This window comes from Carica papaya, chromosome 7, assembly GCF_054855325.1.
Source record: "Carica papaya isolate Zhongbai chromosome 7, ASM5485532v1, whole genome shotgun sequence".
Taxonomy (NCBI): Eukaryota; Viridiplantae; Streptophyta; class Magnoliopsida; order Brassicales; family Caricaceae; genus Carica; species Carica papaya.
The window spans coordinates 7,193,868-7,211,214 of NC_142315.1; the positions used below are offsets into that span (position 1 = coordinate 7,193,868).

Genomic DNA, 17,347 nt, shown 5'->3' on the forward strand with positions numbered 1-17,347 from the left:
CCAGTCTTTTCACTCTGATTTGGCCATAGGTGAGCTTAAAATTAAATTTCATGAAAAAAAAATTTTTTACCTTCCTTGGCAGTCGAAAAGGGTTCCGGTGCGGCGGCGGTCGGCTCCCCAGTTACTAGGTTGTCTTTTCCGACGAGGGATTCTGGCGGCTAAGGTTAGGATTTGATGCGGATGGAGGTTATTTATATCCATCCGCTTTTGATACTGGGTTGTCCATTGCGTTTGATCTGTACCGTCCGATCGCGATTAAATAGGAAATGAATGAGTTGTTCATCGCAATCCAATATGGGCCGTCCATCGTAATTCACTCTAAGCTATCCAATCGCGTTTGAATCTGACTATTCGATTGTGTTTGGAAGAGAGCGCATCCAAGCCATTCGTGCGCGTGGGAACAGACCTCAGCCGTTCGATCGCGCGCACGTGGGGCCCCCGTGTGGCCTCCTGCATTAGCGCCTCTGCCACTTGGCGCTTCTTGGTTGGTCAGGACTGATTACTCGACGTCTGACGTAGCGAAACTTCTCAAAATTGCGCTTTAGCTCCTGTTTTCTGATTTTTCTTTCAAAAATACTCTCAAAATCCAAATTTTTACGCATTTTCTTCAAAATTATTTTTAATTAAATTCTCTTTACATTTTATTTCATTTCTTTTTATTCTAAATTAAATAAAACTAAAATATAATAATACAAAATAAAATAATAAAAATTTATATTTATTAATTTTTAATCACTAAAAAAAAATTGTGGGTGTTACAATATTATTGAGGTGGTGAATTCGACTCGTGAGTTTTGCCAAAGTTGTACTGGAGCTACTAGGTGTAACAAGTATTAAAATTTTATGGTGGATGGATCCACGACCAATTTGGCATAACCAAAAGCTAAAGCGGTCAGTGTGATTGCCATGGCTCTGCTCTACGAGGTATAAATGTCTCTTGTAGGTATTTAAGACAGAACTAGATCGGATTATTTGAATAATGTAAGAACAAATATTCAAACCTTGGCAATAGAGATAATATAAAATGAATTTACATATTTTTAAAGTTTAAAATTATTAATAATATTCTTTGCTAATTTATGTGAATATATTTTTAAATAGAGATTTTACAATAATTAGATTAATTTTAGAAATCTGTATTTATTTATTTATTTATTTTAAAATAATAATAATAGCCTACAGTAAATACTCAAAATTGATTTACTACATCATGTCTACATGTTATTTTTATTGTGAATAAAATCATTATAATAAAGTGGGAATGAGCTTGAAACCAATAAATAAAGCAAACGCATGCTCTCTATTGGGCTGTAACCAATCTTCAATGCTCATCTTTTGCCATAATTAGAAAAGAAAATTGCTGTTCACACTTGAGAATTAGTATTATGTAGAAAAAAGAAATATATATATATATATATATATATATATATATATATATATATATATACACACACACGTATATGATTCATACAATCTATATCTTTTATACCCAAAATCATGACAAACAATTGGAGTAGATTTTTCAATTTCAAAGTACAAATATTTAAAGTGCTTCATTTTTTAGCATGTATGATTGAGGCACAAAATTTTTATATTATATTTAGTTTAATTAAATCTATTTTATTTAATACATAAACATTTACTACGACCACATTTAAATTTATACATATCAAATTAAATACATTGATGGGAGTTCACAGATTGAAAAATGTAGTCTCATTCAATTTGTAATTTCATTTTATTATTTTCTTCTTCCCCCAACAACTAAGTCAATTGCATTATATTTTTATTACCTCTGTTGACAACAAAATTAATTGCAAGAACCATCCACATTCCCACCCCTACTACTACTAACTAGGAAATTCAATAGATTAAATAATTTTAATCTATGTATATACACTTCAATTTAGAATTCATAAGAAATTTTTGCAAAAAAATTAAAAGTTTGTACATACTATGCGTATATTGAAGTGTGTTTAAATCACTGTAACTGATCATGGTTTAAATCAAAATACAACTAGTATTAATACTTTGATTAGATAAAAATATGTAATTAGATAAAATTCAAAAGTGTCAAGCTAATTTATTACTATTGAAGATAAATATAGAAGTTGTAATTTATTTTATTTATTAATTTAAATTCAAATAATATTTATTTTTATTTAAATTTAAAATATATTTATTTTTTTTAAAAAATTATATTATTAATAGAAGTTTATTTTTTAAAATATTTTATTTATATTTATTTTTTAAATAATGATATATTATTTTTAAAAAAATTTAAATTTAATCTAAATCTCTTTTAAGTTATTAATTTTAAAGAGAATAAAGTTAATAAAAATTTACATTTTCTTCGTCTTAGTAAAATTTTAATAATTACAATATAATAATTGCTAAATATAGTATCTATGTAGATTGAAAAACAATATCGTCAACAACTATCCCCATCTTCATTCTAAATGAGGTGTGTGTTTTTTTTCTTTTTTTAAAAAAAAAAAAAATTGTTTTCTCAAACAAATTGATAAGTGATTTTATTAATTAGGGCAAAGAGAATCGATATGTAACGGTAAAGAAAGACAACTTTACTTATTTTGGAGGATTTTTCTGTGATAGCAAAAAAAAAAAAAAATTATTTGAGAATATGAGATTTATACATAAGGTATTAATCTCGTTATTGAAACTGTTTTAACTAGATTTTGAAAGAAAAATCGACGAGTCTAATAATAATAATTTTAAAAAATAATTAAATTAAATTCTACGTCTGATTATTTATCCAAATTACTTCAAAAAATGCCACCACCATCTCCGTAATCCGTTTGACTATTCACTGTGACCTCAAATCATCTTCCATACTTACTCTCTCAGTTCCTTATATGACTTGATAGAATCCCCATTTTTGCAATCTGGTCCTCCGGCTTTTCCCAATTCCCAAATTCTCTCCTCCTTGCCACCCTCTGTCCATAATCCCTGCCTCCCTATTCCCCTATGCCACTTTTCTAATTTTCAATCTTTTGTATCTTTATTCTCTTATCTTCCTCAAAATTTGTAATTCTGATTATTATTCAGCCTAAGGTTGAAAAAATCGGTGTTATTTTTATATTTTTTTTGAGGGGGTGCTCCTGAGATGAAGATCGAAGAATTAGAGGACGCAGATTCCGATCATCACAATGGTGGCGTTCTCTCGAAGCAGCACATAGTGAGGGTGGACGCTAAGAGGGCACTAGTTGGGGCGGGTGCTCGGATCCTCTTTTACCCAACCCTTTTGTATAACGTCTTCAGGAACAAGATCCAAGCTGAGTTCAGATGGTGGGATGAAGTTGATCAGGTCTTTGTTTTGTTTGTCGTGATTTGTCTGGTCTTTTAATTTTGACGAAAATGATCTTATTTTATTTTATTCTCTAGATGTTGGGTTTGTTTATGCTTGTTTGGAGCCTGAGGAAGTGAACAGAAGTAGGAGGGATTTATGGTGTTGAGAGGAGGTAAATTTCAATTTAGGAACTTGAGACTTTTGGTTCTGATAAATAGAAGGAATTATGCTCCTTCTGGTTACTGTGAAATGTGGAGACTTAATTCAAGAAAAATGAGTTCCAACTGTTAGAATTCTGTTTAGCCCGAAAGTTAAATCTAGTCTCATATTTAGAAACCATCAGAGGATTTTGAGCTTAGGAATTCAAGTTATTAGCATATTTTTCTTCAATTTTTTCTTTTGCTCTCTGGACTAGTTGGAAGGTGAAGTCTTGTTTGGTCAATGGGCGGAGAACTCTAGTAATGGAAATGCTGGTCAAAGTTCTTGATATTGCTATCTTGCCCTTTTGAGGCAGTTATTTGATTGTTTTGGCGTCTAGGTTTAATGGCTGATAGAAGGAACTATATGCTCTGTCAACGGAGTATTAGTAGTGGTATATATTCTTCATTGAGGTGATTTCTCATTCCTTTGATGTTTTTTTCTTTGGTTTCATTTGCCCTTTTGGGTTTATGCATGGATTTCAGTATCTTCTACTTGGCGCGGTCCCATTTCCCAAGGATGTTCCACGGTTGAAGCAGCTTGGGGTCGGTGGTGTAATCACTCTCAATGAGGCTTATGAAACTTTGGTTCCATCATCTTTATATTACGTGGGTTATTTTTCTATTCAATATGTTTATTTTGGCTACCATTTCATACAAATGTTGCTATTTAAGACAGATTCATCAAGAGCATTAGCTTTTCTGTTTAGGTTTCTGAAATGATATTTTCTTTCCTTGTGTTTATTCTCGAGGTTCTTCTATAACTCTGAGAAAGCTAGCTTTTCCTAAAAAGTATATTTACATGAATGAACTTTCCCTTGTATCATTTTCTGGTTTACAGGCTCATGGTATTGATCATCTAGTAATACCAACAAGAGACTATCTATTTGCTCCTTCATTTAAAGATATCAACCAAGCTGTGGATTTCATCTACAGTGAGTGGATATCCTCTGAACTAAGCTCTAAATCTCCTACTTACAAGTGGCTTTTTCATCTATGTGATTTTTATTTTCTTTCCTTCATCTTGTTTACAGAGAATGCTTCATGCGGTGTAACTACTTATGTTCACTGTAAAGCTGGTCGAGGAAGGAGCACAACCATTGTGCTTTGCTATTTGGTAATATTCTATCTATTACATTTATGTTAGACAAACATTATGTCTATTATAGAAGGTTCTTGATCTTAATTTTATATGATTAACTTTTGGTTAGTCAAAGATTGGTTATATAAACTTATCTTTGATGCATTTGCACATAATGGCTCATTATGCAGATAAAGTATAAGCACATGACTCCTGTTGCTGCCTTGGAGCATGTGCGGTCTAGAAGACCTCGTGTGTTGCTAGCTCCCTCACAATGGAAGGTAAATAATATGTTGTACGCAAAATCTTTTTATGGATGATATGCAGTTTTCTTGTTTTGCAATTTTCTGTTAGATTTTTTGTAGTTTTCTTTTGTTATTAATTAATCTTTTGAATTTCGATTTTTTGGTTTTTAAGGCTGGAACTGAAAATGCTGATGATCTTTAAGCTAAACCTGACGCATTTTAGTCAATGCATTTTAAGATTTGCGCTATTTTCTTGTGAAATTTGATGAAGTTGTGATCTTTATTTATTATAAACTGATTTTTCCTATTGTATTTGAAACAAGAAATGCCTGCTTAGTTGGCCTCAGTTAGTTTGCTATATGGTTATTGGTTATCAATTATGATGAGCAGGCAGTTCAGGAATACAGCAGGTGCTGTCCGGCCACCAGTGTGTGCTCTCCCTCAAGAGATGCTGTTCTGATAACAAAAGCCGATCTTGAAGGGTATTATGGTGCTTGTGATTACAATCCTGGTAAGGAACTTGTGATTGCATCTGGAGTGATGAAAACAATGCCCATGATAGCTAGGCTCTCCTGCCTCTTTGCATCCTTAAAAGTTTCTGGTGTCTGTGCACCTGCTACGAGACAGCTGCCTGAGGCCCGTGCATGCTAAGCCCCCCCCGCGGCAACATGACACAAGGTTGTTGATGATTATACAGAAAAAGCATTGTTGAAGTAATTAGAGAGGTATAATAAATATTCCATATTACAGTAAATTAAATTTAAGTTGGTGAGAGGAAAAGATGGAAGAAAATCGGATAAAAGAAAAGTTTGGAAGAGCACTTTAATGTTGTTGTGAAAAAGGGTATTCGTGATGCACGATCCATGCATTTCTGCTTTTATAGAGATCCTTGCATTTTATATTTCTGTATCATCTTGTCCTAATAATTTCAACTAGGACATGCTTCTTCTTTAATTACATTGGTTGGTCATTCTACTAGCATATGAATAATTTGTTCTACTTTGAACTCTTAGTTTGCTGCCCAGCTTCTTGTTGAGTGGTAAGTCTCCATTGTTTGACATGTCTTAAACCTTAAAAGTCTTGATGGGTTTTTGTGTGTGAGGATAATATTATTTCATACAGGGAGAGACATATTTTAAAGTTGGGTAGGCTAATTGATAAACGATGATGGGTTTGGCTGGCTAATTAAACTTATATTCAATTTGGACTAAAATTAGATTTGTATCTTCTTAGAATGGAGTAGAAAGTTTGAGATATGTTACTTAAATCTAATCCGAAATCATACGTATAATCTGATGGATTAGTGAGTGGTATGAGGTGCGTAGAGGAGGTCTCTGTTTACTCCATTCTCATTAATTACTCCTTACTACTTTTTAATGAGATGATTTAATCTAGATGATGCTCACAGCCGTCAGGTATTGATGATTTTCATTTACGTTGTAGTTTCCTTATATTTTTATATAATTCATGTTTGAATAAATTATATATATATATATGATGATGATGATGATGGTATATATTATAATATTCAAAATAGACGACTAAAAACTATATGTATATATATATATATATTTATTTGTATTTTTCGGGAATTTTATTTTTAAAGTATCAAAATTTGACCCTGCCAATCACTTCTTATCCATTTTTTTATCTCTGTCAATTAAATTATTATTGGTTCAAAATTTATGTTTAAGTTAATTAAATCTCTTCAGTTGTATACACCGACGGTTTAAAAATAAAACTCTTTAGAGAATTTTTTTTAAAAAAAAAAAAAAACAAAAACAAAGCATAAATTTGGTCAAATGCAAATATGTATTAGTTACGTAACTTCTGATACAGAAACAAATAATTTTAAATATATGATTTGTATTATGGCAATTGAATGAGTGTATTATTTATATCAGATTATTTTGTTAATAATATTCTTAAAATAAAACTATAATAGTAGATTATTCACTACTAATTGTATAATTATATTATAAGTTATTTAAATTATTTTTTTTTATTTTAGATTTAAATAATAATAATTTAAAAGTAATATTTATATGGGTAAATGACATTTGTACGTAGCAATCTTATTAATCCTATATCTGCTGCGCATGTGTGTGTATTTATATATTATATCATTAGCACTGATGAACCATGAGAATGCAGTAATAATAATTAGAAAGTGTTTGAAAATTAGTAAGAGTGAGGCATAAGACATTTATTTCTTTTAGTTCAAATTCCGGTGTTACTTTCACCAAAGGAAAATTGAATTTTGCAGAGTCTAAATCAAGTATATATTGTAATTTATATCTTCCGCAAATTACAAATTAGAACCTTTGATCAAATATACATTGGCCGGAGAATCCAAACTTTATCCTAAAATAAATTAAAAGATAAAGATTATCTTTCCAATTGAAGATGGTTGGCCATCTACATTTCCCATCACCTAGTAATTTAAATACAAATTAAATTAATCATGAAATATTATGACTGTGATTATTTATCAAAACTGATTAGGGTTTTGTTTATATATATATATATATATATATGTATCTAAACATTCTTTTTCTTAATTGAAGCAACAACACAAAACGCACACGCAATTTGCTAACAAGAACACAGTACTTATAATTCAAATAGACAGGGTCTTATAAAGGGAAGTAAACTACTAATTATTTGGCCAAAAAAAAATTTATAATTTAATACTTGTATAATCTTTTTTTTTTTTTTTGTTAAGTAAAGATTAATTAAAAAGCATTTTACCTTTCATCCCTCCCTCCAAGTAATGATTTAGCCATTTGATTTGGACGAGTTAATTGAAAAAATAATTAAGAGTTAAAGAGTAGTGGAAGGTTCGAAAGTAAGCAGGTGGGCTAGAAGTTCTATGGAGTGAATTGGACCAATTAGACTAGTTTGATGATGTGGTGCACCATTGACTGAAAAGCATAAGGTGTTAATTTGTTGGAGAATCCTGAAAAGGTATATACATATATAGAGATATCGATATAGATTCGTGTTTGCACTAGACAATTCTTCCTGCAACTTCTTTATGGGACCAAATCTCTGCAACTTCACACCAATGAAACCTAAAAATACTTCCTTCCTTCCTTCCTTCCTTCCTTCTTTCCCCTTTTAAAATCTCCACATAAAAAAAGCCAATATCAACTTTTTAGGTTGAACACCACATTCCATTCCTTTCTTTTTTCTTCTCTTTTCTTTATTTGCATGTGGAAACAGACAACACTTCTCTCTCCATCTATTATTGCTTTCTTTCTACTCTTACGTCTACTACTAATACTATCATCTCTTCTTCTTCTCCCTCAATATATGTATGTATGTATGTATAATACCGTGCATGATCTCTTGCATCGAACGTAAGTATTCAGTGTCTGAAAAGTAGGATATTGCAAAAGTTGGATGGGCAGGACAGTGTTTCGTTTTATTATTATTATTTTTTTATCAGTGATTAAAATTAATTATTAAGATATATGTATTTATTATATAAGTTATGTGGGGAAGGTAAAATAATGAAATGGAATAAAAAAGTAAATGAAGTGTCAATTCAAAACTGAAAGGTTATTCTTGTCTGCTCATTCCTTTATTCTCTTGAGAAACTACGATGAAGCTGCCTCCATCTTCATAACTTTTTATTACATGCACCGTACGTGCCATTAAACGAAAAGACACCATCCACCTTTGTCTCTCCCTCTCTCTCTCACCTCAATTATATACACATATATAAATATACTCGATCCAATATCTAAGTATGGAATGGAATAAAAGGAAGCATATATTAGACAAGTTTCCAATATTCTTAGTAATTATGAATAAATTAGCCCATACCACTGTGTATATATGTATACTGTTATATTTGTTTGTTTTTAACTGTACAAATAAAGATCCCAACCCAATGACAAACTATTTTAACCTCCCACCTTCCGCTACACTTTCTCTCGTTTAATTTTGATAAAATAATTAAAATTTATTAAGAATGTGACAAACCCACTAGAATGAATTGATGATGATTGTAAAGATTATTTTCTTTATCCCCAAAAAAGATTGTTTTCTTTGGAAATGGCAGCTTCCCATTTGTCTCTTTTTGATGATGTGCTACTTTACATGTACGTATATATATATATGCGTATCATATATCGGTTGCAACTGCTAAATATAGCACCATCATTATCTACTGTTCTCTGAAAATATCACTTACTGCCGAGCTGTTTAATTCATCCAACTCCAAGTTCTTTTCTGGAAATGAAAATAAGTACGCTTCTTTTTCATTTCGAAAATTCCAAGAATCTATATATGTACACAGACTAATTATACTTATCCCATTTCGGCCTCAAATTTCTTATTTCTTATATATAAAAGGAACCCAAATAGCAGGCACTTCGCTACAACCATACATATATATATATATATATATATATATATTAAAAGTGAAAATCTGACGACATAAACTAGTCATACACACGCATATAAATCCGCTTGTTTATTACATCATTCATGATCATCACTAATCTAACGAAGTATATATTTCCCTAGAGGATTTAAAGTAATTAACTTAAAATATCAGTTATACTCCCATTAATACACTCGAGATCCATATATAGACCTCGTGACATTAATAAAAAGACACAGGGAGACAGTAGTGATGAATAAGGTTCAGAATAATAGGGCACGAGTAATTAAAATAAATAAGAATAATGCGGCACCCAAATTAAATTAAATTGAAAATGCAACTCACTTTCTGAATTTTGATAGCCCTTAAAAAGATTTGAATCCTTTTTGCTGAGAACTTACGTTTTGTTATCAATATTCTGGAGATGTACAAATAGAAAAAGTATTTCTTTAAATTGTTCTTCTAAAGCTTTATTTACAAGAAAAAGTTACAAGCTCCATCCATTAATATACAAAATAGAAGGAATTGAATATTAGAAACTTGATTATAGCATGACTGGCCATTTCCGCAAATTTGATCGTCACATTCAGGAAATTATAAGAAAATTAGGGCAACATTCATATATTTATATCCGAACAACAATATTACTGAAATAAATAGGGTAGGGAGCAAACGTACAGACGAAACCATCGGAAAAATGACCAAGGAATGAAATAAAGAGTAAATTATACATAAGCATACATATTTTCATTTCTATAAAAGGGAATTAAATAAAGAAGCCCCTGTTCATATATAAATATATATTTTTTTTCTGTAACCACGACATAATTGAGAAAGTAATTGTTGCAAGAGTGTGGTAATATTTTCTTTTGTGAAAGGGAAGAAAATATACAAACTTGATAAAATAATAAAATAATTATAAGAAAATATATATAAAGATGATGGTGTAATGATGACGGTGATGATTTTGACGCAGGAATAGAATTTGCTTTTGGGTACTGTTTGGTTCTCCTTCTACTGTCAGTAGAGAGGTAGCAGCCTTTCTTGGCTTTCTTTCTTTTTTCTTTTTCAACCTGCTCTTTCTTCCAAACATGGATATCGTTGCAGGGAGTTAGTTCATGAGTTGGGAGTTGATGACAGCCATTTTCAAGTCGAGACCTTCTAAACCAGGTCCCCCCCATCCCAAGAGAAGCGAAAACAAAAAGGAAAAAAAAAAGGAAAAAGAAACAAATTAAAGAGCAAAGTATAGATATGCATGGCCTCTTCTTAGAAAGAACTTGAAGAAGGAGGCTTCATAATGATGATCGATGAGATAATGATGGTGTCTAGCTGCTACAACAAATTTTTTTTTCAAAGTTTTATTTGATCTACTGTATAATTTTTTTTTTCTTTTTTTGATCCTACCCATGATGATCCTGGTTGTCAGGGTCAGGCCAGAAGGAGTACTTGAGCCATTCTGTCTCTTGAGGGTTTGGAACAGATGACTCCTGCAAAAAACAGTGAAGATTTTATAACAGCAAATATTTTTCTCATCTCAAAAAGAAGTTATGAAGAAGCTGCCTTTTTTGTCCTTTTCATATCTATAATCAAATTTGTCACGCGAGCTTGAGAAAAAGATTTTACATACAAATATGTATATGCTCCTTTAAAAGAATAAAAAGATAAAGTATTTGTGTATACTTCCAAAATATATTCCACACGTACCATGTCTCGCTAGGAAGAAACTGATATCAAAAATTCAAATTCTTAATCAGGTCTTAAAGCTTCAAATTATCAAATTAAACATGGAAAAAGGGGCAATGTTTCAGCTTTACTTCTCGCTCCCTTTGTTGTTCAAAAGACAAGAAAAGATTCTATTATATATATATATATATATATATATGTACATTCCAGGCTTGTTATATGTTTCTATGGTCCATTGCAGGTATTCTTTTCTCTTTCTTTCTGGGTCACCTAAACCCTGATGTGGAAAATAAGATATGGCGACTATATGTCTTTTCCACCTCCATATCAACAAGCATATAGCATAGCTAAAAGTGTTTTTCTTTTGAATATAAGGATTTTGTACATCTAATCTGACATATACAAATATATATATATATATATATCTCTCTCGGGGTAATTAACCTTCAAATTAAATATGAGGGGGGAAAAGAAAAACGAAAGGGAAAAAGAGAAAAAGAAAAAGGTTTCTAGTTCCTCTCTTTTTTAGTGTTTAAAATAATATACAATACAAATAAAGAAATCGTTATGATGCACTCTTTTTCCTTCTCCTTTACCTTATTCTATGTTTTGTTTTCCTTTCTTTTCTTGTTAATTTATATCTCATAATAATTCCATAAATTAGTTTAACAATATATGTCTGTAATGACATGTAATGCATGTACATATATAATGGTGACGTAGAAAAATCAAAACGCAGTGATGCCATAAATTATAAATCATGAGGGGTTGTAGTAAATTCATTGTTGATTAAGTGAATAATCATGTATGTAAAATGTGATTTATAATTAAGCTCCAAAACATAATATTCGAAGCAGGCCAGCTTAAAAAAAGATATATATAATGATATGATTTTATGAAGTTTAACTTTTTCTTATATGGTGGACCCAGAGGATACGTAGGAGAAAGAAATAAAGAGAAGAGGGTGAGGGGGGACATGGAATTCAGAGTCAAAAAGTTGATACTCACTTCCTTGATATCAGTTGAAGTGCAACCCATTATGAGTTCCTCCAAACCAGATGCAGACCTCCCCCCTAGTTTATGATGCTGTTGTTGTTGTTGCTGCTGCTGCTGCTGCTGCTGTTCATTCAAATTAAATTAAATTAATCATCATCATACATCTCTCTACAACTCACATGTCAATTAAACCACAAACTAACCTAATCAAACAAGAACTAATTACCCCGGAGGGTATATATATGTATACATATACACATTGAAATGTGCGTGGGAAGCCAACATCTTGGTGAGGAAAACTATATGTAAGATTTCATGAATAGAGAAGATGAGAAGTGGAGTTTTGGGTAGGTAGTTTATATACATTACGTACCTGAAAACTTTGATTTTGAAGCATTATTCGGGAGACGTGGTAAGAGTCCTCATCGAGAATGATGGAGGTATGGTTGAGGGGAGGAGGAGAGATGATGTTAGAGATGGGATGTGAAGGCCTGGCGATATGGAAGGCCGCGGTGGCAATCTGATGTGCATGGTGTTGTTGTTGTTGGATATGATCGTGGCCCATATGATGTGATCTGTGGTGCTGATCAGCTCCCAAGTCCTCGCACGTGCCACCAGCTGCTCCTGGTCCTTCCCTTCCCGTCGAAGCCTCTCCTATCCCCACCTGCAAAAATGGACATACACCCATGTATCAGTCTCCTACTTTGTCCATTTCTTTCAATATATATCGGTTTCAAATTTATTATCAACCCACTGTGTGTGTGTGTGTGTGTATATGTATGGGTGGGTAAACCAAGTCTAGTTAGCTAAAAATGATAATCAAATAAGGTCCATGTACAGTTCTAATGCTGTATCTGCAAGCAACTAATAGGAGATTAAAAAGCAACCCTAGCTAGAACTTTTTAGTTTCAACCATTCCCTTTACTTTCTTTCTTTCTTTTCTAGATTTAGTCTAAGATTTATTAGATGTTAAAACTTTAACGTCTATGCTCGTTTAAATTTTGACCAGGATCGTGGTATATAAATGGGAAGTTTTTAAATCAATTTCTTAATTTAATTTGTGAAGCTGACAATTAAGTTTCCTAGATTTAAAGCTTTCGTATTCCAACAATTTGCTTACCGCAAAGATTGGTTTAATGAGTATACTTTTTCTACTGTAAAAAAATTAACGCAGTAAAAGACATAATACGCTGAATAGTTGAATATTGATTGATTGTTAGTGATGTTTTTGTTTGATTAGGCTGAGAAGAATAGACCATTAAAAACATGCATGCGAGTTTTTCAAGAAGAAGAAGAAGACAGATAGGTGGTGTGTGTAGATAGATACCTCATCAAAAGTTTTCCTGAAGGGAACAAAGCTGAAATGATCTGACTTCATGTGCTGAATCTCCATAGCTGCATAATTAGGAATAGCAGCAGCAACTTCATGGTTATCTCTATGAGGAATATTAATTATTTCCTTAGAAGAAGAGCTGCCGCTACCACTATCTCGTCGGCTGTTGGGATCACTGGTTCCATCGGCAGTGGTGGATGCACTTCGATCCGACCAGTTGCATTGTCTGGGCTGAGTCTGATAGAAAATCTTGGAGACGACAAGCTCGCCTTCCTTCTCTTCTTCGTGTTGACCAAGATGGTATTGGTGCATGACCCAGTTAGTCTTTTCGGGTTTTCGGTTCTTACCAAAGTTGGTATAGAGGACTAAGATTTTCTTGCACCCTTTTTGCTTCCCATTCACCATAACCGGCCTGGTCTTGCCGGTTTTGTGCCATCTTGTTTCTCCACCTTGTAGGTCGCATTCGGTTTGAATTTTCCTTCTCTTTCTTGTACCAGTGGTGTAAGCTTTCGACGGTCTATGGAAGAAATGCCTGCTCAGTCCGTCTCTAGTAACTCCTGCAAGAAACGTACGTTAATTCAAACCGTTGCCATAAAATCAACGTTAGGTGCAACAATTTCAGATATCATAACTCATACGTACAATGAATCTTGTATTCTTCAAAACTCATAAACAAACTAAGAAGAACAAGAAATATATGGGTACAACTTGCAGCTTTTCATTTATAATTATGTATATACACTGTATATGAAACCTAATCACATTGAATGTAATGATGGGGAAGCAGTGATGATGAAGAGAGAGGAAATTAATTGTCAAGAAAATTAAGAGAGAAATTAATTAAGACCTGGAAGTTTCTCAGGATGGGTGTAACAAATCCCATCTTCTCCTTCAATGGTGGGGATGAACTCATCTATCAAAGGATGAGATTTCATGTCTTTGGCTTCAACTTTGGCTTCAAGGTGTTCTATCAGTTCTTGGTCTGTTGGATCAAATTTCACTCCTGCTGGTAGACCTAACCAGTCCTGTAAAATTAATTTAATCGCATTCAGTGTCAATAATTAATTGAAAACCACTGAAAGCAAAAGAATGTTTTTGAAAATAAATAAATAAACAAATAAATAAAGAGAGTAAAAAGGGAGAAATTTGAAAAAAAAAAAAAAAAGGTAGCCAGTATTATAAGTATTAGAAGGAAAATAAGAGTAAATAAGCCCAGAAAGAATAAAACAGGAAGCATAATCCTTTTGTTTGAATTTTGATTCTTCATCTTTTTGAGAAAATCTTTCAGCAGAAGCTAAGAATATTAAGAAGAGATTGGTGATGATTAAAATTAAATATTGATTCATACGTACCGGCTTTGCTTCAAGCTTGTGGCCGCAACCGGGACACTGCTTGGATCCACAGAGCTGATGCTCTTCGAGCTTGGCATCGATGAGATCAGTATTACTTATGGATCCCAAATTGTTCTTATTCATTTCTCCTTTCCGAATTAACTCCTAATTTCTCTCACTAAACACTTGAATATATCCTTTTCCAACTTATATAATAACACCCCCACACTGCACATATCCCGATCCTCTCTCTCTCTCTCTATCTCTCTCTCTCTCTCTATCTTTGTGTATCTGAATCTAACTTGCTTGAGATCTGATGTTCTGCAAAACACAAGAAAATAATTATTTCATGATCAAAAATATCAAAACACGTACAACCTGCAAACAATGAACAACTTGAAACCAATGAAATTTTTAATGGACAAAGCAGTCCAAAAAAAAAAACACCCAAAAAACATATACCCAGAAATCGAATCTTACAAAAGGAGTCGGTGTTTGTGAGTACCAGTTCATCAGAAAAAAAAAAGAAGAGGAAGAAAAGAATTAAAGCTAGCTCAATGAAGAAACAAACTTACTTGGAATTAAAAACCCAGGTGAACCCAAAAGAGGAAATTAAATATTATTCTTTTTGAAAAAAATAGAAATAAATTGGTGCAGAGAAGGAAGAAGAAGAAGAAGAAGAAGAAGAAGTAGTTAAGGGGGAGGAGAAAGAGAAGGGGGAGGAAAAGAGGAAACTGTCACAGTGGGATTGAACTATAAACCTGCTTTAACCATTGGAATACCCCAGAATTCCCTCCTTACTCTCTCTCTAACTTTAACTGAAGCCAAGTGAGGAAAAAGGAAAAGTTGCCACCCCTAACCTACACTCATCACCTTTAAGCCTTTGCTAATTTAAGAAGCGCATGTAGCAAGGCGGTTTATCTGAGAGAAAGACCGCAAAAAAATAGAGAGAGAAAGAGAGAGAGAGACAGAGAGAGAACAGGATAGATAGATGGAGATACACATATACATAAACATATATTATAATATATAATAAAAAGGAAAAAAAAAAAAAAATTGAAAAAGGAAAACAAACCCAACTGGGACTTGTTTTTAGTTATCGTAAAAGCTTCAAGAGATGTTTAGAGGGCTTGACCATTAAAGCAAAAGGCAAGAAACGGCCTCCATAGATCACAGCTAGCTGTTACTCAAGCCATCCATCCATTCAAAAGCATCAAACATCCCCCATCCCCTTCTTTATATTTTAATATTTTCTAAATCTTATTATATATACACTTTTACATACGTAAACAAATACCATTTGGCTGTAAATAAATGAAAACTGTTCAAGAAAGAAATTAAAGTTTTTTTTTTAATTTGTTTTTCACTTCGTGCCATTTTACGTGGCAGGTACTGAAGATTGAGTAATAAAGACGATATCTGATAATTAGAGAGAGTTAGATTTTCTTTTTTCTTTTGGGGATTACTTAAATTAAACATGAATTTTTAGTTTATTAGTTAGTTAATTAAGACCCAAAAACAATTCTGTTTAAATTGAGAATTGGAGAGATTATGAATATAAGTAAAAGGGAAAAAAAATAGAAATAGAGGGAGTTAAAAATTAAAAGAGAAAGGATGATAGAAACTCACATGGGTATTGAGGGGGAGTGCTGGGATTGCTCATGATTCTTTCGGTATTGAATGTTGCAGAGAAAGAAGAGGAATTACGGAGGGTTGCTTCAAATACAAGGCAAATGAGCAGTGTACTTGATGGACCACCACCACCACCCCTTCCTCTCTCTAATTAACACTATATATATATATATATATATATATACACACACACACATATTATATTATTTTTAATTTCAAAATTAAAAATCATTTTTTAGAAAAAAAATCTACTACGAAACTTGAAGTAGACGCACCCAATAATCAATAATACAGAATTATTTCCATGTGGAAATAGATAAAAAAAGAAAATTGAAAATTGAATTGTTTGGTTTTGTAGTTTTGCAGATAGATTAACTGTTGTTTTTCACCACCTCCTTTTTGGGCCTGATGTTTTTCAGACTTCCAACGGGGAAGAGGAAGGAGGGGGGGGGGGGAGGAGGGAAGTCTCAAGTGTAACGTACTCACACAGTAAATTCAGTGCACATGGAAAAAGAGGGGAGCCCACAAAATGAGGGATGAGTGGGACCCAGATTTGCCACTAAAGTATCTTGATCAGATGATGGTTTAGCATTCACGTTTATAACATTCTTTTGGGGCAGTCAAGAGTTTACATCATGAAAGGACCAAACAAATGTTTGCATAACAGATAGATGGCCATGATTGCGCCTCCTTTGTCTGATATCATTTATATATATATATATATATATATATAATTATTTTTCTTTTCTTTTTCCCCCCTTATCATATTTATTATTCTCTTTTTTTTTTTAATTAAAAAATATAAATATATATATATAAAATAAAAAATTGAAGGAATTAGAATATATGGTGTGTTCGTAAGGGGAGTGGGCCAAAAATCATTCAAGTTGTGAACAACATTTGATTAGGTTTCTCTTTTTGTCCTGAACAGAATCAGAATTATCCATCCAAAGGGGTTGACTTTTGACCAACTGTTCTTATGCTCTTTGATTCTGCTCATGTGCCCTCCTGCCTTATAATTTACTAATGCATATTTATTAATTAAACAAACAAACACTCTGCTTAATTAATTTGGAAGAGGAGCGAAACAATAATATTCCGTATTAAACTTTATAGTAGATGTTGCATGGGAATATATGTTACAAAGAG

The 17,347-nt window shown here is 32.4% G+C and overlaps 2 protein-coding genes across 9 annotated transcripts; one reads left to right on the forward strand and one right to left on the reverse strand.

Moving 5' to 3' along the window:
* Positions 1-2,818: 2,818 nt before the first annotated feature.
* On the forward strand, positions 2,819-5,842 carry LOC110812429 (Phosphotyrosine protein phosphatases superfamily protein). Its single transcript, XM_022039208.2, has 6 exons — positions 2,819-3,325; positions 3,991-4,113; positions 4,346-4,439; positions 4,539-4,621; positions 4,777-4,866; positions 5,221-5,842. The coding sequence occupies exons 1-6, from the start codon at positions 3,125-3,127 to the stop codon at positions 5,479-5,481; spliced, it is 852 nt and encodes a 283-aa protein (XP_021894900.1). The 5' UTR covers positions 2,819-3,124; the 3' UTR covers positions 5,482-5,842.
* Positions 5,843-10,063: 4,221 nt separating this feature from the next.
* On the reverse strand, positions 10,064-16,212 carry LOC110812428 (NAC domain-containing protein 75-like). 8 transcript variants are annotated; one of them, XM_022039205.2, is made up of 7 exons: positions 16,196-16,212; positions 14,588-14,887; positions 14,083-14,260; positions 13,230-13,792; positions 12,276-12,566; positions 11,915-12,025; positions 10,064-10,710 (listed from the first exon to the last, which is right to left on the reverse strand). In XM_022039205.2, exons 2-7 carry the CDS (start codon positions 14,708-14,710, stop codon positions 10,624-10,626), a joined length of 1,353 nt encoding a protein of 450 aa, XP_021894897.2. In that variant the 5' UTR covers positions 14,711-14,887; positions 16,196-16,212; the 3' UTR covers positions 10,064-10,623. The 8 variants fall into 8 exon arrangements, with proteins under 8 accessions (XP_021894897.2, XP_021894896.2, XP_088063307.1 ...); XM_022039204.2 differs by lacking the exon at positions 16,196-16,212 and adding an exon at positions 15,702-15,838; XM_088207181.1 differs by lacking the exon at positions 16,196-16,212 and adding an exon at positions 15,647-15,800.
* Between the last annotated feature and the right edge of the window lie 1,135 nt (positions 16,213-17,347).